Source organism: Idiotropiscis lumnitzeri, chromosome 13 (assembly GCF_059441095.1).
Source record: "Idiotropiscis lumnitzeri isolate Australia: NSW breed Sydney's pygmy pipehorse chromosome 13, RoL_Ilum_1.0, whole genome shotgun sequence".
NCBI classification, from domain to species: domain Eukaryota; kingdom Metazoa; phylum Chordata; class Actinopteri; order Syngnathiformes; family Syngnathidae; genus Idiotropiscis; species Idiotropiscis lumnitzeri.
In genome coordinates this window covers 17,158,739-17,170,139 of record NC_142403.1, presented here as the reverse complement: position 1 = coordinate 17,170,139, position 11,401 = coordinate 17,158,739, and the positions used below count along the sequence as shown (strand labels likewise).

At 43.2% G+C, this 11,401-nt stretch overlaps 1 protein-coding gene across 3 annotated transcripts; it reads right to left on the bottom strand.

Moving 5' to 3' along the window:
* Window positions 1-532: 532 nt before the first annotated feature.
* On the bottom strand, window positions 533-10,474 carry hook1 (hook microtubule-tethering protein 1). Of its 3 annotated transcripts, none has more exons than XM_088313698.1 (22): window positions 10,414-10,474; window positions 8,635-8,720; window positions 8,388-8,460; window positions 8,235-8,285; window positions 7,886-8,018; window positions 7,425-7,492; window positions 7,262-7,324; window positions 6,989-7,072; window positions 5,681-5,844; window positions 5,468-5,608; window positions 4,901-5,102; window positions 4,646-4,756; window positions 4,488-4,575; window positions 3,888-3,954; window positions 3,678-3,818; window positions 3,365-3,452; window positions 3,243-3,274; window positions 2,563-2,645; window positions 2,394-2,494; window positions 2,219-2,320; window positions 1,712-1,780; window positions 533-1,637 (listed from the first exon to the last, which is right to left on the bottom strand). In XM_088313698.1, the coding sequence occupies exons 4-22, from the start codon at window positions 8,256-8,258 to the stop codon at window positions 1,479-1,481; spliced, it is 1,920 nt and encodes a 639-aa protein (XP_088169824.1). In that variant the 5' UTR covers window positions 8,259-8,285; window positions 8,388-8,460; window positions 8,635-8,720; window positions 10,414-10,474; the 3' UTR covers window positions 533-1,478. The 3 variants fall into 3 exon arrangements, with proteins under 3 accessions (XP_088169824.1, XP_088169822.1, XP_088169823.1); XM_088313696.1 differs by having other exon boundaries at window positions 10,278-10,427; XM_088313697.1 differs by lacking the exon at window positions 10,414-10,474 and adding an exon at window positions 9,893-10,215.
* Window positions 10,475-11,401: the final 927 nt, after the last annotated feature.

The following is an 11,401-nucleotide window of genomic DNA, read 5'->3' as shown; positions in this document are numbered from 1 at the left end:
TACGAACACACACTTGATAAAAAAAAATAAAAAAGTGTATTATTTAACAAGTTGTGACATCATCGCATGTCCATGATGCTCATTTATGTACTGCTAATCAGACTTGGTTTGAGGTTTTAGACTCAAGGGTGGGGTGGGGGTTCATAGTGTTTTTATGTGCCTAGTTGTCGGCGAAGGGAAATCGTTCTGTGGTTTTAGAGATCGCACCGGAAACTTTCGGCGATACAGTTTGTAAAAGGATGTCAAAGCCATTTTTTTTTTTTTAATTGGGTGGTTCAGATATAGTGCCGTTTTAATACTAAGTATAATCGCACATGTGTCTGAAGGTTTTTTGCATAGAGGACTTTTGTATCAAGGAAATCCAATGACAATGTGAGTCATTTTTTTTTCTCAATAAAATTGGTTTAAAATGCATCACAAGTCGGTTACTGTAACACGCTTGCTACTGTTGCACCTTCAGTGTTGGATTTGGAGGCCATTGATGTATTTGCAACATGTGAACAAACACGTTTGTTTGTCTGATTCTGATTGGTTTCATAGGAAAAGTTCATTTATTCACAATTTTATTTCATTCAACATTTCTTTGACCACGCCCCCTCGTGTTACAAGCAGATAAGTGCACTGTGCTACTTGAGCTTAACAAACAAAAATCGACATTAGCTCTAACAGCGAGGACATCCGCACATTAGCACATCGTGGCAGAATGAGCCTGCTCGGGGGCGGATATTTAGGAATCAGCCCAATCTTGTATGGGGCCTTGAGATTAAAAAAAAAAAAGCTGGTGTTAAAATCACAATATTATCATGGCTAATAACAACGCTAGATTTCTTGCCTCCTGATTGTAATTCACATAACAAACTTTTATTTTGCATCTTTTACATACATAAATAGGATTTAAGCAATTTACAGGCGCGCTCGGTGGCTGGCACCAAATCGACCAGACCTCCCTCGCATCGCTATAATTAAGTCCGACATTCACGAGTTAAAGGTTGTGACGGTCCTGTTCAGTCAGCACCGGAGATATTCCTGATGTCCTGTTGACGTCAGATTGGCGGCCTTAAATCCCGTCCGCCGAGTACTCAACGGCCTCATCCTTCACTCGGCCGTTGATATTTTTAAGGTCACTTGAGGGTGGGTGGATTGCTTCCGTAGCTCAGTGATTCCCAACCATTATGCCGCAGCAGTGTCATGAGAGGTCAATCAGGGCGACGGCTATTATATCGGCCACAATTAGGTCAACTTGACTATTTATTGTTGTGTCTGTAATTCATATCTCAAAAGTGTTAAACATTAAGGCACCAAAAAAATAAAATGAGTCATTGGTGCAAAAAAAATGGACACAGACTAGGCAGTGTTACATTAATTGGTGTGAAAATGATTTCCCTAAAAAAAAAAATTGTTGAAAATTTTGCCGTGGGTCAAAGGTTGGGAATCACCGTCTTAGCTAAAGAAGTGGAGGCACGTGGCTCCGAGTAGCCCTACTTGGAAGCGGCGCCGGGCACGCTGATGGAGAGCGCCCGGCGCGGGGCATTGGACACTTGCCGCTGTTGGGACAAGAAGGACTGGCCGGGGGACAGCGCGGAGGCGGCGCGGCCGCCCAAACGCGACTCGATGGCCAGCTTCTGAAAGTTCAGACTCTGAGGGGAAGACAGCGTTTTCCTGCGTAACGTGGGCGTGGATGGTGGCTTCGGAATCACATCTTTGACCTTACCTTGTTGTACCAGGCGGAAACTATCAGCTTCTCCTCGTACTCGCGCAGTCGAGCCTGCTCGCATTGACGCTGCGGGGGGGGGAAAATAGGACACACTTGAGCAGTTGACTTTTTAATGATTTGTGTGAGCAATTTGGTGTATGCAGACCATAATCAAATGTGCCGGAAAAGATGATCACATCACCTACTTGCAAATCATTCTGCAGTGCCTGACTAAAACTTTCCACTGAAAAACTCAAATTTTTGTGCTTTTTCAGCTGATTTTATCATGCCATGAAACGGCAAAATTAAGAAAAAAAACAACAAAAAAAACACGCTCACCGTTTTGTTTTTGTTAAAAAATAAATAAATCGCTCAACTTTACCAAAAGTATTTTTTTTTTTTTTTTGGATGGGCAAGATTAATTGTTAAGTGATGGTTAAAAAATGTGTTTTTATCACGTCAAATCATTCCAGTCTTAACATTCTCCATATGGTGCGTTTCAAAACCACATGGGGGCGGAATTACCTCCAGAGTGAGGATCTGTTTGTCTCGGTCAGCCAGCTGGTTCCTCAGAGCTTGGATCTCAGCTGTGGCGGGGTTCAGTTTGGGGTCCAGAGCTCGGATCACCTGGACGCAAGTATCAAAACCCTTCAACTTCTTCAGCGAACCACGGGCAGCACAAGACCGACGAGCGACTCACATTGCGAGCTTTCTCGAGATACATTTTGTACCTTTCCTCCATAGCCCGCATGTCATCATCCTTCTTTTTCAGCGCAGCCATGAGCTCGTCCACCTTTAACGCTAACAAAAAGCAATCGAACTCATTAGCGGAGCCCTCCCTCATGTCCGTGCAGCAGCGTGACGCTCACAGTTCGGAGTGTTGTCGGGCTGCAGGTCTTCCAGCAGCTCTTTCTTCTTCAGGATTTCATCCTGAGCCTCATTCAGCTGGACCCTGAAGAAACAAGCACGTCGGCCTCTTAAGGAAACTCATTCGCTTACAGTACACTGAACACAAAACTTATTCAGCGCACTCCATTTTGGACAAAATTCAGTATGGCCATCAAAATTTAAAAAAATAAATAAATAAATAAAACAGCCAATAATGAGAAAATCAAAACAGTTTTTCTAAACAGACAAAGATATCTAAATTTTTTTCTTCCAATGCAATTGAATGCGCATTCATTTTTTTTATTCTTAAGTAGTAAATCTGAACAAAATGGCAAAACATATTTTCTCACATCCTCAATGTGGGGTGCTGTGTGCAGAATTTTGAGGGCACTCAAATTTAAAATAATGCTGCGTGACTAAACCCAGAGGATATTCTCAGCATTTCCACACATTTAGTTATTCTGAATAAATTCTTTTCAAACAACATTTGCATGCCGTTATGGGATGTGTGTAGAATTTTGAATTTAATTGAATCCACTTGGGGAAAAAGTAACTAAATTTGGAATAAGTGAAGTGAGAGACAACTACACATTTTATAAAATCCATTGTCAACCGATCACCCCCAGTAAAGCTTTCAACTTCCTTTTAACTGTTGACTTACATGTGAGCATCCAGTTTCCGCTTCAGGTTTGACTAAGGGAAGGCGAACGAGGAAAGAATAGTTAATACCGATTGCAGCACTATTCTGCCGGGACATCTGCCAAGAAGTGTTGCTGCGCTCACGTCATCAGGCTTGACCGTCTGACTCTGCAGCGCTTTCTGGAGGTCCTCAACCAGCTGCTGCAGCTCGCCGACCCGCTGGCGACTCAATCTGCACATTGAGCAATCGCACAGGAGAAAAGGAGAAGACGCATGAAGCGAGGCGGTTACAGCAAGCGACACCGGTGGAAGCAAGGAGTCAAGGTGACTGGAGTAGAGACAAGCGAGGTATAAACATCGCGGATTAACAAGCAGGCCAAATTTTGTACATTCTCGGTTAAATTTGGGACCTGCTTGTATTAAATCCAAAGGAAGGCAAATTGCTCAGCCCAGTAACCTGTTCTCTGTGTCGAGTTGGCTGCGACTCTTGTGAGCATCCTCCAGCTGAGCCTGCAGGGAGGCGATCTTCTCCCTCTCGAACTCTTCCTGCTGCACTCTCAGCATCCTGTTTTCGTGCTGAAGCCGGATGAACTTCTCTCTAGACACGAGCCCAAAAATCAAGTCAGCGGTCGCACCGCGTTGAATTCTGCAAACGGGGCCATTGTACCTGTGCTCGACGGGGATCAATTCAGCAGCCAAGTTATCGTGACTGGGGCTCCTGGAAGGAAGCATCCCTGCAACATAGAGTGGTGCCTTGACCTTTTCAGTTACATTTTTTCTGTGACCAAGCTCGAAACGCAAATTAGCCCCACCCCCCTCAAAAAAAAAAAAAAATGTAACATGTTTTAATAAGAAAAACAGCACTCTAAAGTATTATTACTTTGTTTTCATAAAGTAAAACTAATAGAAAGAATTTGTGCATTTTTTTTCTTGGGCGTGTGACACCTTTTGTTGTGCGAACCTTGACCACCAGGGGGCAGTGTATTACACTGTAAACTTAGGAAGATGCAATACAAGTCTGTTTTTTGGTGTAGAAGATGATGAAAAATAATTTTGGCCATCACACATCATAAGAAAAAAATTGGAGTGAATATTGCCAGATGAATTGTACAGTGTTTTACGTTTCCCACATTTATTTTTAATATATTTTTTTAAATCATTTTATGCTGTTGAGTGTAGAATTGTAAAGGAAAAAAAAAAAACCCGGGCTTTAACATAAAATGTGGAAAAAGTGAAGCGCTCTGACAACTTTCAGGATGCACTGTACCTGCTTGGGAGAGCTGGTGCTGTTGCGCTTGTGTGCACCGAAGTTCTTCATTGAGCTCCTTCAGAGAGTCTCGCTCCACGATGATGCGCTGCCGGCGGACAGAACCATTACAAAAAAAAAAAAAACGCTTGGTTTCTACCGCTTCCCACGAGTCGCACCTCTTTCTCCTTGGTCACCAGATGGTGTTTCTCCTCCAGTTTGTTCAACTCAAAAGCCTGGTTGTCCGCTCGCCTGGTTTCATCTGACAACTTCATGTGGAGCTCTTGGACCTGGTCGTGTGGGGACAAGCAGAATATATCAGACATACATTAATTGCTTTTTCAAATAAAAATAAATCAATAAACAAATCATATTTTCCCCTAAAAAAACCATCAGCAACCCTAAACTTCGAATGGCACGTTCGTCAGCTCTACCTGCCGCTTGTACGTCTCCAGCTGCGCCCGGGCGGCGTTGGCCTTGCGCAGTTCCTCCTCCAGGCTAACGGTGTTCTGCATGTAGATGGTGTTGTTCTCCTCGAGAAGCTTCATCTGCCTCTTCAGGTCCCCCAGGTTCTCCAGCTTTCGCTTGTATGTCTCCACCGAGGCCTCGAGCATCACCACCCGGTCCGAACAGTTCCTAAAAGACAAAACGAGACATTTAGATGTCGCTGAAGTCGAATACACCCATACTTCATAATTAGGCTGAATTATGCACATTTTCCAAAACCTTTATGATCAAAGACACAAAAGACTCTTTTCTCAAAAGTCTCTGAAGTTATTCTTTATAATTATCTCGTTGTGAAGAAAGTGTTAAGAGTGACTTTACCTCCACATGTGATCGGCGCTGGCAAATGTAAAAGTTAAGCCAGTTAAATATTTACGATGGTAAATTCTTACGTGTGGTCAAAACCCAGCACAAGCAAAAAAAAAAAAGAAAATTGCAATTGTGGCATTAAATTGGAATTGAGTAAATCTCGCCTTTATAGAAACCAACAAACAAACCTCAGCACGTCCAGCTCGTCTTTGAGCGATCGTGACTCTTCCGCCAGGCCGGTGAGCTCGTCGTTGCGATGCTGGACTTCCACCAGCTGCTTCTCCAGCTCCTCGCAGTGGATCCTGTAGTCGTCCTTGGCGGCCTCCAGCCTGAAAATAAAACCGCAAACGGGTCTTACGGCTTTGCTTCGATCTCATCCGTGAGGCGGTTTTTGCACTCACCTGAAGTTCTCCTCCTGCAGGACTTCCAGCTGCTGCTGCAGCTGGCAGTGCTTCCTGCCCGACGGTGTGTTGGGGTCGTCAAACGTGTCCAATTGATTGGCCCGGTCGGTCAGGACGTCGTTCTCGGCCAGCAGGCTGTTACGTTCCTCTTGGAGAATTGCCACCTGAGCGAGGAGGTCAGAGAAAAGAGACAACGGTAACCTCGTAGAAGGAGAGTGTTCACGGTCCAGTAGCGGTTAATAAAAAAAAAAAAAAAAGGAGTGCAAGTTAATCCATGCACAAACACGCAGTTAGTCAGCCCACATTTCTTTGGGTAGCCGAGCACAGTAAACCACCACGATTCGCACGGATTAGGGACTCAACCAAAAACATTCCGGAGAAGATTCTGCTTCGGCATCTCAGGGCATTGCAGAAAGAGGACAGAAATGTCGAAAAAGATGAGCTTTTTAACAAATAGCTCAGGATAGGTTGAAAAAGATATTAAAAAAAAATGGAGATAGGAAAATGTGTCTCTCATGAATAAGGCTGAACAATGAATCCAATTCAAATTCACATCACAGTCTAGTAGAAGGCAGTTTTCAAAAGGACAAGGCTGCCATTTTGAAAAGAAAAATTAAAAGAAATATATTTTAATTTGTCGTAGTGAATGCTTAAAAGACGGCAATACAACCTGTTTATTAATAAATTGCCTTTCATATCATGTCATGGGTAATTTGCTTTTATTTTTAAACTACATTGAAAAAAACTGCCAAAAAAATAAAAAATTATTTAAAAAAATAAATAAATAAAATAAAAAATGTTTTTTTTTTAAAAATCAGATGAAATCGCAATATAGAGGCTTTTTTTTTTTTTTTAATACTCCAGATAAATGCGTGAAGTGTGAATCACAACTAAGTAGGGGGTTCACTGTATCATCACACACTAAATGGAATTATCCTGTGTGGGTCAAATGATTAAATTCAAACAGCACGGCCGATGGAGCCACCTGTTAGTGCCAACATCCATGCAGCACAGGGGTTTTAGTTTCGCTCACGTGGGACTTACCTGGCGGCCAAAAGGGGGGCCTGGCAGAGCGGCAAAGGGGGCAAGTGAATCTGTCGAGAGTCCAGTTGAAGACGGGATGGGTCAGTGCCGGCTGATGAGTGCTGGACAGACTGTATAAACTCACGGTCCTTCTGCCACAGCAGCTCCAGACAATGGTGACATTTTGTTTGCACTGACCCGCAGACAAGCGTGCGTGTGTGTGCGTGTGTGTGCGTGCGTGCGTGTGTGTGCGTGTGCGTGTGCGTTTAGAAGAAGAGTAGTCACCTGCTGGTCCAGCTCCTGGCAGCGTTGTGCGAGTGCTTCCTTCTCCGAGGAAAGTTCCGACAGTTCCTCCAAAGCTTTTCTGAGCTGGACACATGCACAGGACAAGCTGAATTAACAATGCTTGGCTCATTTTTGATTTGAAACTACTTTTGGGGGGCGGCCATTTTTTTTTTTTATGTGAATTTTCACCAGAATACAAAATTGTTCTCAGGCAATGCTGAGACCCTCAAAAAGGTGATTTTAGTGCTTGGACCCTGTACGAATAGCACCGACCTGCTGTTCCAGGTCCCCAGACAGCTCTGCTCCTAAGGGGGGTGTGGTCTCTCGATGTAACAGCTGTAAAGTGAAAAAAAATAAATAAAAAAAAAAGTCAGCAGACTTTTCACGCCATTGCTCAGCAAGCAGGATGTGATGGTTTACGATGCACGCAGCGGACCTCCTGTATGGCTGCCATGACAACGTGCTGCACGGACTCCTCCAGCGTCATGATGATCTGGATGTATTCTGCCAAAAGGGAAAATCACGCTCAATTCGGGCTGGACGATATGAACTTAAAATCTTAATTGAAACCATTTTTCTTCTTCTCTAGAAAATGCAAATGATGTTCAAAGCGACAAACAAAGTCCGTGGGCCCACTCTCAAATTCACTCACCAGTGACATTGTGATTTTCTAGGAATATTGCAAAAGTGATCGTCTCAAAATGTAAACCTGCGGCGATCTATAGAGATATAGACTTGCGTATGATATTTAAATGCTTTCTAAATATTGTGACAAATCATCAGGGGTGCCATTTGAACGAAAAGAGCTGCTTAAAAAAAAAAAAAAAAATCAAATCAATCAAAGAAATCAATTAATCGCCCAGCCCACAACGCCTGCACGTGTGGTGAGCGCCCCACCTTGCTTGCGCTCGCAGTTGACGGCGCAACCCAGGACGAGCTGCAGGAGCCTGCCCAGCTGCACGGGGTCCGAGTGCTCGGCTACCAGGGCCACGTCAGGAAGGGGGAAGTCAGAGAGCCCCTGGAACAAGACCTAGAGCCAAGTACAGAGAGTTACACCGAGCACAAAATGCGGACATTTTTGCCTCGACAGCCTGTAGACTTGATCCAAGCTTTTTTTTTTTTTTTTTTTTTAGCCACAATGCACACGGTGTTCTGTCTTGTGCTTCCTGCTAACAACTAAATGATGCACCTCACTGGACACACAAACGCAATTCAAGAGATGAGGAGGTGTGACCTTGCGGCCTACCTCATAGTAATACTCTCGCACCATCTGCAGGATCTTTTTCAGGTTGTTCAGCTGTGGAGGTCACACACACACGCACACACACACACGCACACAATTAAGTCATGCAGATCAAATTTGACATCAAAATACGGCAACGACAAAGCTGCTCTCTACCTTCAGCCTCCAGTTGTCATCCACGTCCGCTTTGATGCGAGCGAGCCATCCGTCAGTGAACCATGAAGGGTCTCTGCGTGACACACAACGACACATTGTCTCAAAGAATACCCAGGAAACGGAGAGAAGGGAAATCATTATTTCTGTGTCAGCGCAAAGCATCATGGGATATACTTTCAACATTTACAGTTAACCACCATTTTCTGAATGAATGCTACCAGGTGTGTGTGCACGTGCGCCTCCTCACATTTGCCGCAGAGCCTGTGATATGGCGACGCCGGTGGTCAAGTCCTCGATTGTTGCGCACGGTGCCGAGGTGTTGAAGGTCTGCAGCTGGGGAGGAAAAAGAAAAAATAAGAAAAATGTGCAAGATGTTTCTTCAACTAACACCTCCAATTATAGTCTCATTTAATAGTTTGTCCTACATAGGGCTGATGTTGTTTACAGAAAGCGTTCATGATAAGGACTTAATTAGATGGATGTCGTCCGTCGTCTGCCGGTTAAACAGATTAGTGTTCTAAATACAATCGCGTGGAGATCGATAGGCCAAGTGGCTCACCTAAGAAGTCAGAGTGAACTTGAGATTCCGCACACAACTACAGTTCAATGTACAAAAGAAGCCTCTCGGACCATGGAATAAAACCTTGGAGTCATAAAATTTCACCAAACAGTGGGGCTCAGAAATGACTTTTGACAGGCCGAGTGAAACAGGTCTTCCTGTAATTGAAATTCCTCACACAAACTTGGTGACCAGAGAAATATTTGAACGATTAATAAATCATTAAACCCCACCGTTGTAAAGTTAAAAGGTCACATCCATTATCCCCCCCTAATCGGGTTGACTGAAAATTTCTCAACACAAATCTGAATTTCTTTGACGAAAGTACTTTGAGTCATAGAATTTCCCTCCGTCGCTAAGATCAAAAGCCATATTTGATAGACTAAGTGCCTTACCAAAGCCATATGATTGACACGTGATAATGGTTGAGGACCGACACCAGATATCAGCCTTTATTTTAAGGTATTGAGTACTCCTAGAGACTGCCGATACAGCCACTAATACTTAAGGGGAAAGAAATGTCTTTGTTCCCAATTATGTTTGCCCATTGTGTTACATTACGTTTTTGGCATACAATATACTTAATTTGAATATTTTCACACCAATTTAGCTCAAGCTTCTTTACAACAACAAAAAACAAAAACAAAAACAAACATACCACTGTTGAATTTGACAAGTTGGAGGAGGCATTTAAAACTGAAATTTAACACACTAAGTGCCCAAACGAACCTGCTTGAACTTGGAATTTCTCAAAAATCTCAATTTTAAAAAGGCTGTTGACCAAAGAAATATTAAGACAAGCCATTATGACCCACAAGTGCATAGTTTAAAATGCCATACAAGATACTCCCCCCTCCAAGAAATCGTATTGACTTGACATTTCTCTCCCTAAAATAGAAAAAAAATACATTTTTCAAAAGTTACAAATAGTAGGTCAAGCAAGTACCTATCACACTCGTTCATGAAATAAGGACTTAATTAGATGACTGGCGTTGCTCGTCTGCCAGGTTAAACGGATTAGTGGCCCAAATGGAAGGGGGGATAGGGGCTCGAAAATGGCAACCTTTGTTTACGTTAGCGACCTCCCGATAAACTAATGTACGAGCTGATAACTGCCGTTAAACACAACTTGAATTTAAATAACGAGATGACACGTCGTATTATTAGTTAATATCCGACCCTTATCTACTTTAGTTAGTTTTGGTTTGTTTTTTTTCCCAAATCGATAAAGCCCGACCACCGCTAAACAGGTGCAGCCTGTTGGCACCGATTGGTTTCTGTGCGTCATTCAGCGTGGGTGCCCTGCAAAAACAAACACCATCAAAACTCACCCATATTATGAGGCTTTCAACCAAAATCGTTTTGCCCTCCTCCATTTGTTCCGACTAGGCAAATAAATACATCAACTACGTTTTCTTCACCTGTCCGTCCGTTCCGTTCTCCCCCTTTTTTTGCATTTGACCTCACCTGCTGTCGAGAGGTAAAGCTTTAACGTCAATTACGTAAAGAATGTGGAAGTAAATGTTCACTCTGCCACAAATGGCGTAAAAGCAAAGGTGGATAGCAAATTGTCTCTTACACTGCGCTAGCGGCGCATCCAATCAGCGTCGAGTAGCTTGAAGCTTGACGGACGCGTAAACCAATCGTGGGACGAGAGGTGAGAATTTTTTTTGTGGTTTTGTTTCGTTTAAAGGGCCAGAACAAATTAAAACAAGAAATAAGTGCATCACAATGAGTGTTAAAAAAGTAGCATTTCTCACACTTCTCGCAATTTTCATCAAGTCCAGCTCACTGGGCTCTTGATCGTGACATTTTATAGGCCAGTTGCTTCACCAAACAGGTCTGATTAATTTTACTGTAATTGCTTCCAGAATTTCTACAGACAATTTGACATGACTTGAAACTTAATTTACTTCTCTAGTCGTGTTCGCACAAGTCGGTGCCAACATGTGTACGTTGTGTACACTTTTCCCCTCATGGAGGAAAACAAAACAAAAAAGACAATCCTGTGATGTTTAATGTTGACCCAAGACTGGACTTTGGTTCACCGGCCTTACTTTTTATCTCTCTTCCACGACCCTAAGCCTGCCCCCCTCCCTCACTGAGTGACCGTATGCTATTTTTAGATGACCTGCTGCATGAGTAGTGCTTTCAGAGGAAGGTGAGGCGGGGAGCCGTTGCAATATTTGCTGGGGCAATTCACACAGGACTTGAAATAACTCACACGTCCAACTTGGTGAACTCTACAAAAAAAGTCGATTAGGTCATGTCACCAGAAGGAGGAACTGATACGAAGTTTAAAAAAAAAAAAAAGGTAAAGTGACTTATCATCATCAAGTCTGATCGACTTGAAATTTCTCACACAAAGACCAAGTCAATCTGCAGTTCCAAAAGTCACATAGACAATGGAAATGGAATTTCACCAGATAGAAGGGCTCTTATGAAGCTTCAAGGT

Bases quoted from the DNA above. Each gene is read 5' to 3' on its own strand.
- hook1 (XM_088313696.1), bottom strand. From the start codon at position 10,322: ATGGAGGAGGGCAAAACGATTTTGGTTGAAAGCCTCATAATATGG. The intron at 5,103-5,467 runs GTTTGTTTGTTG...TTTGTCTTTTAG, and splicing joins GACGAGCTGGACGTGCTGAG to GAACTGTTCGGACCGGGTGG. The intron at 4,757-4,900 runs GTAGAGCTGACG...CCACACGACCAG, and splicing joins TGGAGACGTACAAGCGGCAG to GTCCAAGAGCTCCACATGAA.